General features: G+C 35.3%; 2 protein-coding genes across 2 annotated transcripts; one reads left to right on the forward strand and one right to left on the reverse strand.

Annotated features, from left to right (window-relative positions):
* Nucleotides 1–3583: 3583 nt before the first annotated feature.
* On the reverse strand, nt 3584–11859 carry LOC136809003 (protein cornichon homolog 4-like). The gene is made up of 6 exons (XM_067065576.1): nt 11846–11859; nt 8652–8736; nt 5937–6005; nt 5444–5556; nt 4895–5035; nt 3584–4614 (listed from the first exon to the last, which is right to left on the reverse strand). Exons 2-6 carry the CDS (start codon nt 8724–8726, stop codon nt 4524–4526), a joined length of 489 nt encoding a protein of 162 aa, XP_066921677.1. The 5' UTR covers nt 8727–8736; nt 11846–11859; the 3' UTR covers nt 3584–4523.
* Nucleotides 11860–13703: 1844 nt separating this feature from the next.
* LOC136809012 (uncharacterized) lies at nt 13704–15865 on the forward strand. Its single transcript, XM_067065589.1, has 3 exons — nt 13704–14023; nt 14587–14707; nt 15104–15865. Exons 1-3 carry the CDS (start codon nt 13748–13750, stop codon nt 15583–15585), a joined length of 879 nt encoding a protein of 292 aa, XP_066921690.1. The 5' UTR covers nt 13704–13747; the 3' UTR covers nt 15586–15865.
* The last annotated feature ends 4100 nt before the right edge of the window (nt 15866–19965 follow it).

Genomic DNA, 19965 nt, shown 5'->3' on the forward strand with positions numbered 1-19965 from the left:
AAGCTTGTGTGTTGAATAATGTAAAATGGTAAAAAGGAATTTCCCCAAATACGAAAATCACTTAAACCATTCAGGCCCAAAAAACCTTTTAAGCTGTTTTTGGCCCAAATTTGCCCAAAAAAAATTTCCTTAAAAATCTGGCTCCTTCACATTTTGGGCATTGCCATTTTGCATCATTGTGCAAAAAATCAGAAAAAAATTATGAGTTAACATTGAGAAAAGCTATATTTTCTTATTTGGTTAAAGGGAATTTCCCCCCAAATACGAAAATCCATCTTTTAAGGCGAATAAGAATTTTCCAGGAAAAACCACTTCAGCAGCCATTCTTTAGAGAATCTTGCCCTCCATCTTTGTACAAAAAATCAGAAAAAAGTAATGACAGGATTTTGCACAAAGTCCAAAAAACCCTATTTTTAGGCAGTTGTTGGTCCAAATTTGCCCAAATATATTTTTTTTCGAAAATCGGGCTCCGTCACATTTTAGGCATTGCCATTTTGCATCATTGTGCAAAAAATCACAAAAAAATAATGAGTCAACTTTGAGAAAAGCTATATTTTCTTATTTGGTTAAAGGGAATTTCCCCAAAATACGAAAATCCGTTTTTTAAGGCGAATAAGAATTTTCCGGGAAAAACCACTTCAGCCATTCTTTAGAGAATCTTGCCCTCCATCTTTGCACAAAAAATCAGAAAAAACTAATGACAGGATTTTGCACAAAGTCCAAAAAACCCTATTTTTAGGCAGTTTTTGGCCCAAATTTGCCCAAGTATATTTTTTTTCGAAAATTGGGCTCCGACACATTTTAGGCATTGCCATTTTGCATCGTTGTGCAAAAAATCAGAAAAAAATAACGAGTCAACATTGAGAAAAGCTATATTTTCTTATTTGGTTAAAGGGAATTTCCCCAAAAATACGAAAATCCGTTTTTTAAGGCGAATAAGAATTTTCCGGGAAAAACCACTTCAGCCATTCTTTAGAGAATTTTTCCCTCCATCTTTGAAGGGTGTGGCATCAACAGCCATTTTTTAGGTGAAGTCAAAAAATTCAAGATGTAGTATTTTTTTGTGAAAATTTAACCTATTCCAAGACATTTTGCACAATTTTTAAGGTCAGAAGTCCAAAATTGGTTGTTTCCCCCTGGGGGTACCGATTCGCACTATTGTCAAAAATAGTGAAAAATGGCATTTTTTGCCCATTTTAAGACTATGAAAGCCCAGTAAAGGGTCAAAATGGTTTGTAAATGGTGTCTTGCACTAATATTCAACATAAAAAGACAAAATAACCCCAGCGAGATCGCCCAATGTTTCAATTTCAAGCTAAAAAGGCTGATTTTCTCGGATTCTGGGTAGCAAAATGCATGAAAGCAGCATTTTTGAGGACCCACAACTTTTAAACTTTTTAAGGTAAACACTTGAAATTTTCAGCAATGAAACACTTCAGAGAAAGCTCCAGAAAAAATCAAACTTGAGTTTTCAAATATTTCCTATAAATCCATAATGGCGCCCTAGAAATTGAGTTTTCATGCTAAATACCAATATTTCAAGCTAAAACTAAGCTAAAACTTTGGTTTTCTTGGGCTAAAATCTCAAAAATGGTTTCAAATGGTGTTCTGAAATCTTTGGGTGTTGAAAGTATTCTGGAAAAACTCTGGGAGAATCAAAATGGTTTGGGTTAGAAATTTGCCAAAGTCCGCCATTATGGAATTGCATTTCCACTTAAAACGCGATATTTAGAGTTAAGTCTAGTTTTCTCAGGCTAAAATCTCAAAAATGGTTTCAAATAGGGTCCTGAAACTTTTTGGTGTTGAAAGTATTCTGGATATACTCTGGGAGAACCAAAATGGTTTGGGTTTGAAACTTGGCTAAGTCTGCCAATAATGGTATTGCATTTCATACTAAAACGTGATATTTAGAGTTAAAGTCTAATTTTCTCAGGCTAAAATCTCAAAAAAGGTTTCAAATAGGGTCCTGAAATCTTTTGGTGTTGAAAGTATTCTGGGAACACTCAAGGAAAATCACAGTGGTTCACAATGGTCATATATATGCCAAAGTCTGCCATTATGAATTTTATTTCTTTAGGAAGAACACTCAAGCTTACTCAAAACATTGTGTTTTAGAATGAAATACAATTCCATAATGGCAGACTTTGGCAAATTTCTGACCAAAACCATTTTGGTTTTCCTAGAGTATTTCCAGAATACTTTCAACACCAAAAGATTTCAGGACCCTATTTGAAACCACTTTTGAGATTTTAGCCTGAGAAAATTAGAGTTTAGCTCTAAATATTGCGTTTTAGTGGGAAATACAATTCCATAATGGCGGACTTTGGCAAATTTCTAACCCGAACCATTTTGGTTCTCCCAGAGTATATCCAGAATACTTTCAGCACCAAAAGATTTCAGGACACTATTTGAAACCATTTTTGAGATTTTAGCCTGAGAAAATTAGACTTTAACTCTAAATATCGCGTTTTAGTTGGAAATGCAATACCATAATGGCAGACTAGGGCAAATTTCTGACCCAAACCATTTTGATTCTCCCCGAGTATTTTCAGAATACTTTCAACACCAAAAAACTTCAGGACACCATTTGAAACCATTTTTGAGATTTTAGCCTGTGAAAATTGGACTTTAACTCTAAATATCGCGTTTTAGTGGGAAATGCAATACAATAATGGCAGACTTAGGCAAATTTCTGACCCAAACCATTTTGATTCTCCCAGAGTATTTTCAGGATACTTCCAAGATCCAAAGATTTCAGAACACCATTTGAAATCATTTCTGAGATTTTAGCCTGAAAAAACCAAGTTTTAGCTTGAAATATTGGCATTTAGCATGAAAACTCAATTTCTAGGGCGCCATTATGGATTTATAGGAAATTTTTGAAAACTCAAAATTGATTTTTCCTGGAGCTTTCTCTGAAGTGTTTCATTGCTGAAGATTTCAAGTGTATACCTTAAAAAGTTTAAAAGTTGTGGGTCCTCAAAAATGCTGCTTTCATGCATTTTGCTACCCAGAATCCGAGAAAATCAGCCTTTTTAGCTTGAAATTGAAACATTGAGCGATCTCGCTGGGGTTATTTTGTCTTTTTATGTTGAATATTAGTGCAAGACACCATTTACAAACCATTTTGACCCTTTACTGGGCTTTCATAGTCTTAAAATGGGCAAAAAATGCCATTTTTACTCATTTTTCGCTTTAGTGCAAATCAAAGACCCCCCTGGGGAATGCTGGATTTTTTACCTAGGAGGTTAAAAATTGCGCAAAATGTCTTACAATAGATTAAATTTTCACAAAAAAATACTACACTTTGAATTTTTTGACATCATGCTAAAAATGGGAGTTGACGATCTACCCTATGTCTACCTTATCTACGCTGAAATCTGGATTTTGCTTTTTTTTTTTCAATTTTTATGCCGCCATTATGGATTTTCAGAATATTTCTAGATTTTCAAAATTAACATTTTTCAGAGTATTTTTGGTATACTTTCACTCCTGAAATTTTCAGATCTGTAGCAAAATTATTTAAAAAGTTATTTAAATTGGAAATAGCATTTTTTTTTTTTGCGTTTTTCCCCCCCAAATTCGGCCAAAAATAGCCTATTTTTACATTTTTCGAGCTAATTATCACTTCCATTCAACTTTTTTTGTTTTGTCCCAAAGGAATTTAACCTAAGAAATGCTTTCAAGGTGATTAGAGATGTTTTCAACCTAATTTAGGGCTTAAAGAGGCCAAAAATAGCCATTTTCCACTATTTTTGACGATAGTGCGAATCGGTACCCCCAGGGGGAAACAACCAATTTTGGACTTCTGACCTTAAAAATTGTGCAAAATGTCTTGGAATAGGTTAAATTTTCACAAAAAAATACTACATCTTGAATTTTTTGACTTTGGGTTTTGACGCCACACCCTATCTTTGTACAAAAAATCAGGAAAAAGTAATGACAGGATTTTGCATAAAGTCCAAAAAACCCTATTTTTAGGTAGTTTTTGGCCCAAATTTGCCCAAATAAATTTTTTCTCAAAAATCGGGCTCCCTCACGTTCTGGGCATTGCCATTTTGCATCATTGTGCAAAAAATCAGAAAAAACTAATGAGCCAATCCTGAGAAAAGCTGGTAACAGACGGACGGACGAACGGACATGGGTTAATTTATAGAACCTCCACCGGGGTACCCGGAGGTAGGTCCAAAAAGACTAAAGTGATAGAAAAGAATTTCTAAAAGTTATATCAATGTAGAAGTAATGATCATAGATTTATAAAGCACAAAGGGCTAGATGTTGTGCTTTGGCTAAATAGTGTGCAAAGGTTAGGTAGGAAATCCTACCTAGGTCACGTGACATAGCGCTTGACAAATAAGAAACTCCGCAGGCTTTTGAGAACAATAACAGCAATGTTCTTTGTGATATTCACTTTGTTTTGCTTGGAAGTGCTTGAAGCACAACATCTAGCCCTTTGGGCTTTACAGAAATATGTGGTAATGATGCTGAAAATTGAATCAGGTCACTATTGTATTCAAAACATTTCATAATGGAGGTTTTGGAATGAATGGAGCTTGCTGTTGGTGTAAGTCTGACAGATCTGCTCCTCCATCTGACAAAATTGATGAAATTATACTGAAAGAAAAAAATGAAAAATGAGTGAAGGTAGCTAGCCTTGCTTGGAAGTGCTCAGGATTCGAACACAGGCCATTGCGGTTCAAGTCTGTGATCAAAACCTTCACACTACCAATCGGACAGAGATCAACCTGGCAAAAAATGAACACTATTCAGTATCAAAAACTTTTTGACAAAGTTAAACTAGTAGTTGAAAATCTGTTCTGTTTTTTCTGGAAATGGTTTATCAAATAAAGAGACAAAGCTGTTACAGTAAAGCATAGTAGGAAATGACGAATACCTGTATAAATAAACAAAAAAACCAACAACATGATAAACCACTTTAACCACAGATTCTCGAGAGTAATTCTTTAATGCATTGCGATTATGAATTTCTGCGGGATCATAAAATGACATGTGTCCAGCTGGCTTTTTAGCAATTCTAAAGGAATAGAGAGATAGGTTAACATTTTAAGTTGACCTCTGATCAAAACAAAATTGAAACTGGTTAAATTCTTGATTCTTCAAAAACTATTTCACTTAGTCATTCTAATAGAACTTTTAATTATTTAAGGGATCCAACAAAGACTACAATTTAAAGCTTTATTTAAATTCAAATCATAACCTGGTTAGAGCCTATTATTGTGGAAATAAAGCATTTGGCTCAAAGGTTTAAAGGATAGTGAGCCTGCATTCAAGCTATTTTATTTGAGTTGAAAAAAAAAATGTTTTACTTTAAAATTTATGCTTTACTGTGTTTCAGGGAGTGTAATCCAGGGAGCCTAATTTAGATTCTCAACTTTCACAGCTCATGCTCAATAACCACTAGAAAACACAAAAAATTAAATACCTATATAACAGCCAGACAAACATTGGTGTTGTAAATACTAAAGATCCGTAACATTTAAAATATAGAAGACACAAACTCAAGAATGCTATCAATCCAACTTCTGGGAAAACAATCTATAATTAAAAAGTAAACTTTAATAAAATTCTGTAAATGATAAAAGGAAGATCATTCTTTGCTGCATTATTGTATGAAAATATAGAATCTTAAGGCTGGTCTCCACTTTTGCGGGAAAATGAGCGAAAACTCTTTGTCAATCATTTTTGCCTGCAGAAAAGATTAAAAAATTTTGAGCTAAAAAATAAAAAAAAGAAAGAAGTTAAACTTTTTTAAACCGTTACGTCAGATTTGCCCAAGGAAATTGCTTCATTTTCCAGCTGACTAATAACCTTACAAAAACGTTAAAAAGTTTATTTTTTCTTTTCGCTCCAAAGTGGAGACCAGTCTTTATCTGAACAAGAAAACCAAGTAATACCATCTAAAAATTATACTAAACCTTATTAACTCTGTCACAACACGTAGCTGCTGAGATATAGCCACTTTCTAAATCAGCAAACACAATTAACTGGAACATAATAAAAAAATAGTCAAGGAAACTTTTTGTCACAAATTTAGACTTTATTTTATTTTGAAACTATGGCATAAAACTATGGTTTTTAAGGGGAAAGCCTTAGGCTCAACGTTTCCTATTTTTTACTAGGGAAAGCATTTTGGGCCAGGGGTCTCAAGCCCCCCTTAAAATCTCAAGATTGACATGTGCTATTACATTGAATATTGACCATAATAATTGAATATGCGCTTAGTGTAAAACACAGGTCACAGGTCACGGGTCACAGGTCAGTGTTGACAGGTCAGTGTTGACAGGTCAGTGTTGACAGGTCAGTGTTGACAGGTCAGCTTCAACTACTGAAAAACACAAAGAAAATGTTTGAAAAACAGTTGTTAATGTCAAAAATATAATTCCAAAGGTATTTTAGAACTATTTTAAAGCTAAAAATCTACCCACGTGCTTACCACGTCATTTCGCGTTTTATGCCGTGTATAACACGGACCTGTAATACTTGTATTATATATTACATCTACATCACACATGTAAAAGAATTATCTTTTCAATGTTATACGCATGTTACGTATGTTATATACAAAGAATAAAGAAATATTCAAATATCGATCTCACCTTTGCTTAAACAGCCCCCTAACAGGAAAATAGCTATTTCACAATCACTATGTCATATCTCATTTTATCTCCTGCATCACCTTGGGTATGATAACAAGAATTGATGAAAATAGCGTCAATGGGATTATATTTTATAAATGTTTCAATATTTTTGTCCACTGCTTTGTATTTTTGATGAAAATGACGTCACTTTCTCATATCTCTAAAACAGCTCTCTTGGAGTATATTTTATTGTTTTCAAAACCTGTCAATCTATATCAACTTGCAGAGTCAGCATCCTATTATGCATGAAAAATATTTTATTGTTAATTGGTGCACAAAACCTCATACTTTGAGATAACATCATTATTTACATAATTTAAGTGTCATTTGTTGTCAATATTTGGGGTTGATGATTTTGTCGTTTAAGTCTTCTAAATAAAATATTTTGATATTACATTTCCATTACATAAAATATTGTAATGGAGTTTAATTGTATGTTACGAGTGCGTTACAGTTAATTCTGGTCTGTAATTTGTATGACCTGTAACCCTGTGACCCCTGACCTGTGACCCGTGACCCGTGACCTGTGACCTGTGACCTGTGTTTTATTTTGCCAGACCTTATTTTACCTGAAATTCCTTCTTTCAGCATAACCGCTTTTCTGATTTTGATGAAACTTTGAGATCACCTGGATTTGCCTCACAAAATTTTGAGCAAAACAAGCGATACTTTTATGGACCTACCTGGTTATCAAACTAATCAGTGAACATTGAAACAGACATAACTGGTCAAAATACAAAAAAATAAAGAAAATGAAAGCATATCTATTGAGAGAAACTATCAACACTATTGAAAAAGATTTTTGAAAAAGAAATAAAAAAGCTATTAAGCGCTTTTCTTTATAAAAACCACTATCAGAAAAATGCACAGCTTAATAAATAAGGTTTCCAGAAAAATCAAACCGTCGCACTCTACCGTGACATTTTCTTCTGTTAGAAAAAATAATAATAAAAAAACAATTTGGGTAATAACATTGATATATGCTCATAAATAGTGATTCTTATAGATAAAGATTCGTTTTTCAGCCAAAAAAATAATAAGTGTTTACAGAAAACTCAAATCATTACCCTCCACCGTGACATTTTCATCGTAAAAAAACTAATAATAATAATAATAATATGGCTAAGAACATTGATGTTTTCTTATTAAAAGTGGTTCTTATAGATAAAAATGCGATCTTTGAGCCAAAAAATTTTTTTTGCAAAAATCTGCTTGAGCCATCCTTTAACTATGATTGTACCTTATTTTCATGCTAAAAATCAGAAAAAATTAATGATCAAATTTTGGACAAAGTCCAAAAAACCCGCTTTTAAGCCGTTTTTTGGCCCAAATTTGCCCAAAAATTTTTTTTTTCGAAAATTGGGCTCCGTCACATTCGTGGGTTTATGGTCATGCACCTTTGTGCCAAAAATCAGAAAAAACTAATGAGCCAATCTCGATAAAAGCTGGTAACTAACACACTAACTAACTAACGAACGAACATGGGTTAATTTATAGGACCTCCACCCCACCGGGGTAGGTCCAAAAATGAAAGCAAAAAAAAGTTAAGAGGAGGTGCTATTTTTGGTATTTTCAAAGAATGAAGAGGTCATCAGGAATGGATGTCATCAATGATGCCAAAATTCTTACCAAAGATGCCAATACAGATTTGGTGCACACTTTGCAACATTTCAAATCAGTTGGATAAACATTTTGAAAATCCCCCCCCCCAAGATGCTCAAAAGGTTAAGCCATCTAACAGGCAATCTAAATGAGGGTCCCCAATATGGATGATAAAACAAATTATTTCCAAAAAAACAAGTTTCTCAAAGGTCATACTACCGAATCTTCTTGCTAAGTCTAGTATAAACTCCTTTAAGCAACCATCAAATCTTTTGATGGCTGCCTTACAACTACAGAATATATTCACCCTGATTTTTAAGCAAAAGCAAAGGAATTTCATGCATTCCATGATCATTATTTTGATATTTGTGTTCTGTGTGAAAAGGATACATAGAAAACAGACATGAACATCAAAGCTGCTGATACTATTATTGCAAATATAAATGCAAATGTTTCACCGTCCATTTTTTTGTCACTAAAAGAAAAAAAGAAAAATGCCAAAATAAACGCTTATTATATTGGACCTCCCTGATAAAATGTAGTCTAAAACAGGGGGGTCATGCAGTTGGTACCAGACATCATGACGGTTAGTACCGTGGTGGGTCATTTGATTTTTGGAATTTGCAGTTAGTACCCAGGTACTAACTGCTGTAAGGGGGGGGCTAAACAATTTTGGCTTGATTGGGGGCTGTATTTTTCAAAAAATACTGGGGGCTAGCTTGCTAGGGGGCTGAGTGTTGTGTAATAGAACTGGGGGCAGAGCTTATAGGTTGAAGATATTTTAAATTATGTTAAAAATCTATGCTGTGGGGAAGTTTTTATCCCTCTTGAAAAAAATGTTTTGCCTGCGGCGCAATAAATTTATTGAGAATTTCCATGCAAAATTTCTTTGGGTGAAGGTGGGGAAGGTGGGGGCTATGTTTCTAGAATTTAGCTGGGGGCTATTTTCCTAAGCCCCCCAGCCTGAAAAATGCTGGGGGCTGGACCCCTCTGCACACTATGTGTGCTTTAAATTTCAAATCAATCAAATGGTACTTTTTGGGTACTAACTGTAAAAAAAGCTGGTCTTATTATTATTGCTGTTACTAAAATTAATATTATGATAATCATTTATTCATTTTTTTTCTTTAGTTCAGGGGGGCAAGCAGTTAATACACAACACTATGTGTATTAACTAATTTTTGAAATTTTTTAAAAGGAACACCACCCCTTGACACTTAGTACACTGTGTATTAACTGTTTTTGACCAATTAAATATATACACCACCCCCAAAGTGAGTCTGCAGCGGCCGACAAACCGTCCCATGCAGGTCCACTGTGTATTTTCCCGTTAATTTAATGCAATACAAGGGGTTTTAACTTTTTTGAGACTACTTATACGTCACAGATTTATGTCATTAGAAAATTTAAATTAAGTTTTTGTAAGTCAGGGTGCAAATCTCTTGTCAGACAGTTACAACAGTTGCAACAGTTAAAATTTTTAGATTTTGAGTAAACAGAAAAAGATCTGTAACAATTTTTCAGTTTCTTCTAGGTTCCCCATTGTATTAGAGTAATCTACTTTTTTTTGCAAGGGGTTATCCCAGTGCTGCAAATAACGGCCGGTGACCGGTAAATACCGGTCATTTTGTAGTTTCTACCGGTCATTCTGAAGCTCAGTTTTTCATTTTGTCCGGTTAAAGTTTTAGATTAGAGGCTTCTTAATAGCGCTTCTAATTAAAAGAGGAGCAGTTTTTAAATCAAAATAGGTGTTTAGCCAATCTAAAGGTCATTACAGACTACAAAATTTTCTAAGATGGTTCCGCCAGACCCCCTGCTCGTTACACTCGAAAGATTACCGGCCAACTGAAATTTCCCTATTTGCAGCGTTATCCTGCGTGGTTGTGTTTGAATAGTCTGACAAATCCTCTTACTTATTGGACACAATTGCACAGTTACGATTTACACCTGTATCCCGCCCTGGTTTATGAGTAGGATTCACATCAAACAGGCTAAAGTTTTTTACGAGATCATTTGATTTATAATAAATTGAGTAAGATACTCCAAAGATTTTTATAATTCCCGAAATTCTACGATTTCGATAAGCCGTGTTTACGCCTTAAAAATCTTGGAAGTTAAAAGTGCCTAATTAAGAAGAGAAGAGGGTTTCCCAAACACACATTTACAATAAAACCTAAACAAAAATATGATAAATATTGCTGAAACAACATTCAATGTGTCAAAAAGAGAAAATAAACTCATGCAGGTTACAAAAATAAACTTATACAGAAGTTACATATTTGGCAAATTGAAACTTGCTTTTTAATTGAACTTCAATTGTTTGATGGAGTGCCATTGAAGTTTGGTTTTTTCGATCGGTTTGACAAGTTTAAAATTGATCAGATCCCTAGAATGGGCTTTTGTTTTGAACAACTGAGCCCTCACTTGTTGTTCTTCATACACGCACGGGTACAACCAAGTACAGACTTTGCAATGGGAAAACTTTTGATGAAAAAATGGTGACAACTTTTGGTTTACATCGCTTGACGTTATTTGTGAGGGTGGGGGGTTCAGAAGATAACGTCAATTTGACGTTATGCGTTGTCAAATGAATATGGACGGGTCCCCTTATATCGTGAAGTCGGGTAAACTTGCATAAGTGGAGGCTAACATGCATAGCCCTCAAATGACTGACCAACCAAAGCAGCAAAATGTCAAAACAAATGCCCAGCAACAAATTTATCTTGTCGAACGTAATCGAATCTCAATCAAACGGCCGATTCCTGGGTAATATTGGATTGTGTTCGATTGCGTTCGAGTAAGGTTAGATTGGTTCGATTGATAGTTGACTATGTTCGATTGGTTCGATTGATTGTCAATTACATTGGATTAATCTTCGATTTCGTTCGATTACGATTATGTTCAATGAGTTTGATTGCCATTAAATTAAATTGGATCACTCTGTTAGAGCTTTTTAGCGTGGGCGGCCGAGCGCTTAAGTACCATACCAAAGCGAATAAAATCTAATACAATTGAATTAATTGAACGTAATCGAATACAATCGAACGTAATCGAAGCAATCGAACAGCAAATCCTGGGTACTGTAATATTCGATTGCGATTCGATTGCGTTTGACAATCGAATTGCAATTATTCGATTGCGTTCAATTGCGTTCGATTGATTCAGCGTTCGATTCGTTCGATTGACACCGTCTGGCCATGGTGCTGAAGCGATAAGAGGGGTTAGAACCAACTATCAAATCACCTATTTACTGTATCAAATGACTGTCAAACATATATTTTATATAAACAATCAAAATTCCCCCCTATGGCTAGGCTATGCAGCCAGACCAAAAAATTGTCAACCAGACAAATCATAAAAATCAGCACGGTCATCAGATGGACATCAAAGTTACCGACACTGAAATCAAATCCCAAACACTTACCATAATTCCGATATATTTGAAGAAGTGGAAGAAACTGAAGAAAGTGTAATGATATGAGTTATACCTGTTTGTTTTTGTGGGGATACACTCTTTTACTACAAGGTGCTAAATCAGGTGACAAGTGGAGAAAATAGAAAAAAGTTTGCAGAAAATGACTCACCACCTGACAGCCACTTAGCCCGGCTAGTTCGAAACACAGGTCACAGGTCAACAGGTCAACAGGTCACAGGTTATTAACACAGGTCATACAAAACTACAAGACCGGCGGCCGGCGGATGTAGATATTACCTTATCGGCTTATCGCTATCGGGTATCCAAATTAGGCCCAGGGGGCGGGCACTCGATTTCTACACCAAGGCCGCCAAAGGATTGGGTTTCAAAATCGAATCCTTACAATGCAGCCCTTGAGCAGTGAAAAGTTACCCTTACACATTCTACTGATCTGAACATTTCTGACACTTTTATACAATATGGGCTCTTCCAGAAAAAAATTGTATGGGGTGGGTTTCAGTACTTCCACTTTATTTTATTGAATTGTTCGATTTGGGAGGGGTTAACTGGCTTCCAGGCTTATCTGGCACCCAGATGGTGAAATTTTCATCCGACACGCTATAACTTGTCTTTTTGACGTGTTTTTTCGACGTATTTCCTAACATAAAAATCAGTTTTTGGTCGATATCTTGAGATTGGCTTAATTTAAATTTTCGGCCCAGCACTTATAATAGACAAATCTTTATGTTATGATTCTCTATAAGATGACACTTTTGGATTGTGTTTTCACAATATTTTTACGTTTTGTCGTTATGCTCCATGGATTAAGTCAAAAGGAAATTTCCCAGTTATTGAGCTGAATTTATTGTAATTGTAATTCTGGTCAAATTTTTCATAGATTGATCCCAAAGAGTCTTTGGCACGGGGATTTAACAATACAATACTACATTTCGTGACTAATAGCATACCGCGGTGATTTAAAAAATAGACATCGAATTTACTACCGTGAAAAGCACAGCTCAAAATCATATATTTACGCTGTGCCGACGAATCGAGATTCTATTCATCGCACAATCAGCGAAGACAAAAGTAACCATGACGACCATCCAAGATCTTGGATGAGCGTCATAGTCGATATTTTTATTCCCGTCGTTGAAAACACAACTTACAAAAAGTCATCAATGCTTTGTAAAAAGAGTCAGTGATAGAGAATCATAACATAAAGTCTGTCTATTATTTCGATTCAATTAAAGTGACATTTCCATAATTAAAAGTTTAGTAATTACTGTTATACATTTGGGGATCATGTAAAAGATTTTTTTCGAAATAAACTCATTTCAACTACACTTGGAGGTTTCTGGGGAATTCGTAAATAGTAAACTGCACACTGATACAGTCTGCTAGACATTAATATGGTAATATTTGCTTTTCATCTTTGATTTTTTCTACAGTGATTAGATTGACGCATGCGCGATAAAATTTCTATTATTTGTCTTCAGAGGTTACTATTTTCTTTGAAAACTTAACCTCTGATACTCAGGGTACGAATTTACTGCTTGTCCGAGTTTCAATCCCATCATCCTTTGCATTAATTGCTCTTGCAAGTCAATTACACTTTTTGACAATACAAAAGTAATAACTTGCACGCATTACGAATCAAGATGAAAAGGATTGTGGGAAATAATTTCGGTCAAATGTTAATTATGACGTTTGCATAGTGGTGTGCTACTACACCCACAAATAAACTCTTGACTGAATTTATAATTTATTTTTGAAATAATATCTTAGAAACAAAATATTGTTGTAATTATGGATTCTATAATTAATTCATGTAATTATGGATGATATAATTAATTCATGGACTTTCAATGTTGAAATAATTCACTTGTGGTTAATTGTGAATGGAGTCGGAGAGGAACAACAAAAATAAAATCTAAATAGATATTATACAATATTATTATTATCAATAAGATTTTATTTTTATTTATAATCCACACGTAATAAACTAAAACGAAACAACACGATTTTTTTTTTTACACCGTAAGTTCAAATTTTAAATTTGACCTAAACTATGCATTTGTCAATAATTCTGTCACAATTTTATTTGGTTTATTCTCAATGGTATTCGGGTGAAAACGAAAAACAACAAAGAACAACAAGTCTTGATACAGAGGGTGTATCAAAACCATTTTCTGCGACCTCAGCAGTCCAATGTATTTTAGAATGCAAAGAGAATTCGATGAAAAGTTATTTTGTTGAGTACGTTAATGAATGTTATTGCTTGATAAACAAAACACAAACCGTAATCAAAGACGCCAGCGATGATGGTATACTATACAATGTAAAGGTAAGCTCAAAATAACCCTGCCTCACAGCCCCGCTGGAATATTTCCTCTCCTCAATGGGGATTAAAATTTCCAATTCCAATTGGGAAAGAAAATTTATTGTTTTTAGCTTGAAAAAGCTGATGGTTTTGAAGTGCAATATTTTATTTACAAATTCAATTTCCATTGGGGATATAATCATGGGGTAGTTTTCCAGTGTGGGGTTGAAATTTAGGGCACTTTTACAACGGAGACGATTTAAGGCCAATTCTTCCGGTATGGTAGGGGTTCTAACGGGTCTGTGACACAAAGGTCGTGTTACAAAGCTTCCTCTGTTAGATGGACTTTATATGGAAGATATTTTTGACATTTAGAGTCAGTTGGGAAAAAGAAAATTAATGATTAGTCCATCTAACATAGAGAAAAATCCATGATGTTCTTGAGGGACTTGGTTTTCAATTTAATTTTGGTTTCAAACCTCTTTTGTTTTATAACCCTTTGAGCTGTTTCAAGCCTAACTTTTTTGCCTTTACAAAGTGCCTCTTACCTCAGTCTTAGATTCAAATATCTTTCTTTATCTTTTCAGCATTTTCAGAGTTGTCAAGAAGTCAAAGACACATGCATTGATTGTGAATCTGATATTTATACCATGGGGACAAGTTATGGTGAATCAGTCAAAGTTTTTTGTATGATTCCAAGGGATAAAGGTAAGGATCCGACTGAATAATACATAACAACCCTGTATCAGTGCCACGTGTGTTATGATAAGATGGAAAATGCCTTGCTTATAAAATCGGCCCATAAATCTTTGTAGATTGTGTCCGTGGATTGAATCATTTCAACATAGAATCCTTTCATTTTCATGTATTCAGTTAAAACTGCATAATATGTCAACCCTACATTACAAAAACTTTCCAGATTTTTCACTGCTTCCACCTTAACGGGATTGCCATTGTTTGAGTAGGAATACTAGAATTCAAGTATACTGACACTAACGCCAAAATTTAACATTCCAGCCCTGAGGATTGCGAGGCTTCGGTCTAACACATCTTCAAAGTTGAGTCCTTCCAATTTCATTATGTTATGCTCATCATTTCATTTAGGTACTGAATATGCTTTCATGAATGGAACAACCGTCAATTCTCAATCGATCTTAATGGCTAATCCGGGTGAAACTTTCCCTTTTGCTTGGCGTGTCGGTGTAGTATACCTTGGTGGAGTTGAAGATGAAATATTCTATCCTTATGAAATAATTACCTGGGAAAACACAGTCGGACATGTGGACATTCATCAGTGGATTGGTTTTCAAGATGCTGCATTCGCTAACAAATTACTCCATGTTGAATGTTGGGTCAAGTTTGTCGGCTCAGTACCAGAGAGAAGTGATCAGTTCGGAATCAAAGTGTATGGTGTTGTTTACAATGGGTGGGTTGTTGATTGCCAAGCAGATGAATGGTGCAAAGTTGCTTTGAATATCCAAAACATTAATTATGGTGATTTTAATTATGTCATTATCATTTTTGATTCTATTAATCATCAACAAATCGTGAGAATTGCACATTTCACTGTGACTATATTGTATTGAAAAACTAAATTTTATTAAGACAATCTTTGAACTTGTCTTTTTGGTCATTCATTGCACTCTCTGGTGTTTGTTAAACCAGGCACGACGCAACGGGGCAGGTACGTACCGTTCGTACCAGATATTCATAAAAAAACCCAAAGTTTTCCTCTTCGTCGGTAAAATCGCTATCAAATCGCTTTACTCATTCACCGTACCATATATAAAAAGCTTCCGTTGTGCTTGTAAACGAAGTGGCTCTGAAATAAACAGGGGTGAAAAAGTTATTAAATTTTAAACAGGATCTCTCACTGCCAGGCGGTGTAAGAAAATATGTTCCTAAATACCCCCCAAATAAAGTAAATGCAGTCAAAATAAGGGACTTATTAAACAGGTGGACGGTGGATGGTTAAAGTTTCTTAGCAAGTCGTGATGTGGTGAAAAAAATGGAGGATTAACAAACGAGGGGGGGCTCCTTCGTTAGGCAACCAAGAGTAATGGGTTGGGCTTTGTGCCTAGGGGGGTACTTAGGCAAATGGAGGGTACGATATGTGCCGCTCTTAAGGGTACCTTTTTTGGATTCCCAAAGTCCTGCTAAGGGTCGGAAAGATCAAATTTCAGTCCCACTAAGGGCAGGAGAAATAGGAAAATTTTAACTTTTTACCCCCAGAAAGATCGAAATTTGGTCAAAATTGATCAAATTTGTCCCGGTAAGGGTCGTAAAATTTTCCTTTGTTTTCTCCTAATTAGTCCCGGCGTCCCGGTAAGGGTCCGAGGGTCGAAAGTCGGGCAGCATCACCCCCCCCCGTCAGCTCGCAACCCTTAGACCCCCCCCCTCCCGGGGGCCTTATGATTAACTATCCATTTTTTCATTATCATCAAACTTTCGTCAAAATGCACAAAATATTAATCAAAGTCCTATCAAAGTACCACACATGTAAAAACATAAGGTATTGAACACACTATCTTGGGCGGTAAAAAGTATACATAGCTTATTCTTGTTAACTCAAAAAAACTTTAGGGTTTTACTGGTACTTTCACACCACCTGTCTCACGGTCCTAAATTTTTCTTACAGCGGGGATGAGACTTTCTATCGAAATAATCCCAAGGGGGATGGAAATGCTTTTTTCAAGCTTAAAAAGATCAGTGGGCATTTTGTTTCGAAATGCAGTTTTTTACATATTGAATCGAATGGAGATGAAATCAAATTCGGTTTCCCAGTGGGGATGAGTAGGGTTTTTTCCCAGTGGGGATGAGTAGGGTTTTTTCCCAGTGGGGTTGAGTAGGGTTTTTTTCCCAGTGGGGATGAGTAGGTTTTTTTCCCAGTGGGGATGAGTAGGGTATTTTTCCACCGGGGACGAAGTTTTGGCCAAATTTTGAAATGGGCTGGAGTAGCAACGGGTCTGTAATACAGGGATGTTTTCTGTCGCTTGCCCCCCCCCCCCACTTGTTTTACACATATCTACAACATAGTCACAGCCAAGGCTAACAGGAATTCATCATCAAGGCTCTTGGAATTCTCTTATTTTGAATGTAGACTCACGTACATTTTTTTGATTTTTTTTGTGTGTTCTATGTGATTGATCATGGTCTGGTTGTCCAGATAAAAACTTGACCTGTTTGATCAATTTCGATCAAGATCGAACGTCGTTTTAGTATTGTTATATATACTTCATGACATTTTGTATTTTAAGTTTATCAGTAGATATATGTATGTAACTTTAATTCTTTGTCAGAATAATTTTGACACCATTTCTTTTCCCAAATGTTCTCGAACTCGAATGACAAGTTTCAAAGGATTGGGTACATGGTCCTTGTTGACCCTTGTTATGCCAGATTTTATATACAGTGGAGTCTTGGGTCAGCATGGAGAAAGGTATCGAGAAAGAGACTCCAATATATTTGCTTTTTTATGACATCACTTTATGACACTTTTGTCACTTTGATATTGTGGGTCATTTACTATGATGTTTTGGAATCTGATCACAAGATTTATAGTAGAACACCAAAGCTACTCAATGAGATAGTTTTTATGCTAGATAAGGTGTGAAAACCTGTCAAAAACCTCAAATCATCCCTCAAAATCATTTTTAATACTCTCGTTCATAGTTAAATAAACACAAAGATGGAGGTCTTGTTATACCGAATTTGGTAGAAATTCTAGAAATTCAAGCCTATTTTTCTCATACCACTAATTGGAAAGGTTCTAATTTCATTTTGTATTACGCCTTCCAAGTTTTAGGAAAATGATCCTTTGTTTTCTTATGTCAAAACTCTCTTTTCCTATTTGCCCTTTTTGCACTCACTTCTCCCGAACTCGTGATGGGTCTATCATTCTGAATCAAATTACATAAAAATTAAACAAGACCCGGTCATTGTCTGTGGAAAAGTATTTATAAAACTGGTCCTCCTTGCATTTGTAAGTTATTTTGTAGTGTGTCTTGTGTGTGATAGACTCTGATGAAACTTTTAAACTTGGTATGGTTTGAGTCATTGAGTTTATAGCCCTAAAGGGGCTATAGCGATGAAACTTTTGAATAGATAGAAAGAAGGAATTCACTCATAGTGAATATTTCCATCCAAAACGCATGAACCGCGTAGTTTTTTACACAAAGAGGTCCCCCCAGCGGTTTGCGTGAGTGCGTGAAAATTCACTTTTTGATTGCGTGAATGCGTGAATCTGGGCTATTTTGTGCGTGAATACGTGAATTTTTCCTTTTTTCCACCGATCATGTGCAGTTTTCCCGATTTTCCAATGTTCCCCCGATTTTTCCCGAAAATCTTCCGATTTCCTGAAAAATCGGGTTATTGCGTGAAACTCGAGGAAAATTTGCGTGAATGCGTGAATTTCGAAAAAAAATTGCGTGATTGCGTGAATTGAGGGTCCGCTGGGGGGCTCCACAAATGCCGGATTGGTTAACATGAATTTATAGATTGTCCTCCTGGATGGGCAAAAATGGATTCTGGGTATTTGGTCCCCTATTTGCGGACAATAAGGGTCGGTCAGTTTTATTTTCACCTTCTAAAGTCTCTCTAGGGATTAAAAAAATCCGAAAGCTTTTTCCTCTAAGGGTAGAAAATGTACGATATATAGGGTTTTTTTTATTTCGGGAGAAAATATATTTAAAAATCTCTCTAAAGGGTCGGTTTTGGGAGGTTCCGTGCACATACCCCATCCACCAACCAATCCGGACACCCTGTATTTTAATATGCAGCAAACAACCACGAGAAATAATTACGTGGAGAAAAACCATTAATAGACCAGTAATTGATTTCTCGTTTTCTCCCATGAGTATACCGAAATTAAATACGTTACAAAATGTGTTTATTGATAATGATACTTCCTTTGACTAACGGTATTTTAATTGTGCTAATGCTATTAATATTTTTTTCTTCGTCGTTTTCTTTACTAGTCCATCAGCATCATAACCTTTCCACGTCACATGGAAATATGTTACAGTTTTAGATGAATGTTGGTTTGTGTATCTATCTGTAATTTTTAGAGTTCTGTTTTGCTATTCTATAGTCTTATATTTGATATTTCATTTACTTCATATCATCGTTTTTTATAAGATTCCTATTTTTGCACTAAGATTCCTTTGTCCCTTTACTAGCGGAAAAAGACCAGGACTTCGGGTAGTTGAAAAATGAGCTTCTTCTAACTGCGTTAGGCTGTTTCGTGAGTAAACACAAGATTTTCCGCACCATTAGTAACAAACCCTTTCCCATGCCGGTTATCCCGGGAAAAATAGCGGAAACATTCTGGAAAAGTGACAAGAATCTTAGCGCGGAAATGGGAAACTTGAGGGTAGTTCTGGTGAAATTTGGAATGCAGTGTTAATACTTATAGAGCTTATACATCTTCTGGTTTAGCTGTTAATTTCTTGATTCTGAATTTCCAAAAATATTCTTTATGTAATAAGGCAAGGGGATAAAAAATAGCTGGTATCTTTTCCCGAAACAGTAGAAAGGTTAATCGTCTAGTTTTAGTGAGTGATTAAAAAGAATTTTTTTTTTGAGTCTGATTTGAAAAACCTTTGTAAAAATCTAGCAGTGATTGGTCTTTGGTCGGTTTTGGCTTCTGTGACAGCCAGAATACAGCAAAATCACACGCATTTTTGCGGTGGTATATACAGTGTCTCTCAAGAAAAGTGGAAAAACTTTTATATAAAATAAAATTCTGATTTATCTAAACTGGGCTTAAAATGATTGAAATAAGATTAAAATTCTCTGTTCAGTCAACAGATATTCAATCCCTAAGATGATTGAATAGGTTTTTGAAATTGTAACGGCGAAGGTCTATTGTGCTTTCAATATGGAACAAAGCTTATTTGGAACAACTTTTGAGTCCTTCAAGGTCTTACTACTACCCAGCAGCTTGCGTGAATAAACTTTTTTGGTTG

The sequence above is a fragment of the Clytia hemisphaerica genome, unplaced genomic scaffold (assembly GCF_902728285.1).
Source record: "Clytia hemisphaerica strain Z4C2 unplaced genomic scaffold, Clytia hemisphaerica genome assembly, whole genome shotgun sequence".
Taxonomy (NCBI): domain Eukaryota; kingdom Metazoa; phylum Cnidaria; class Hydrozoa; order Leptothecata; family Clytiidae; genus Clytia; species Clytia hemisphaerica.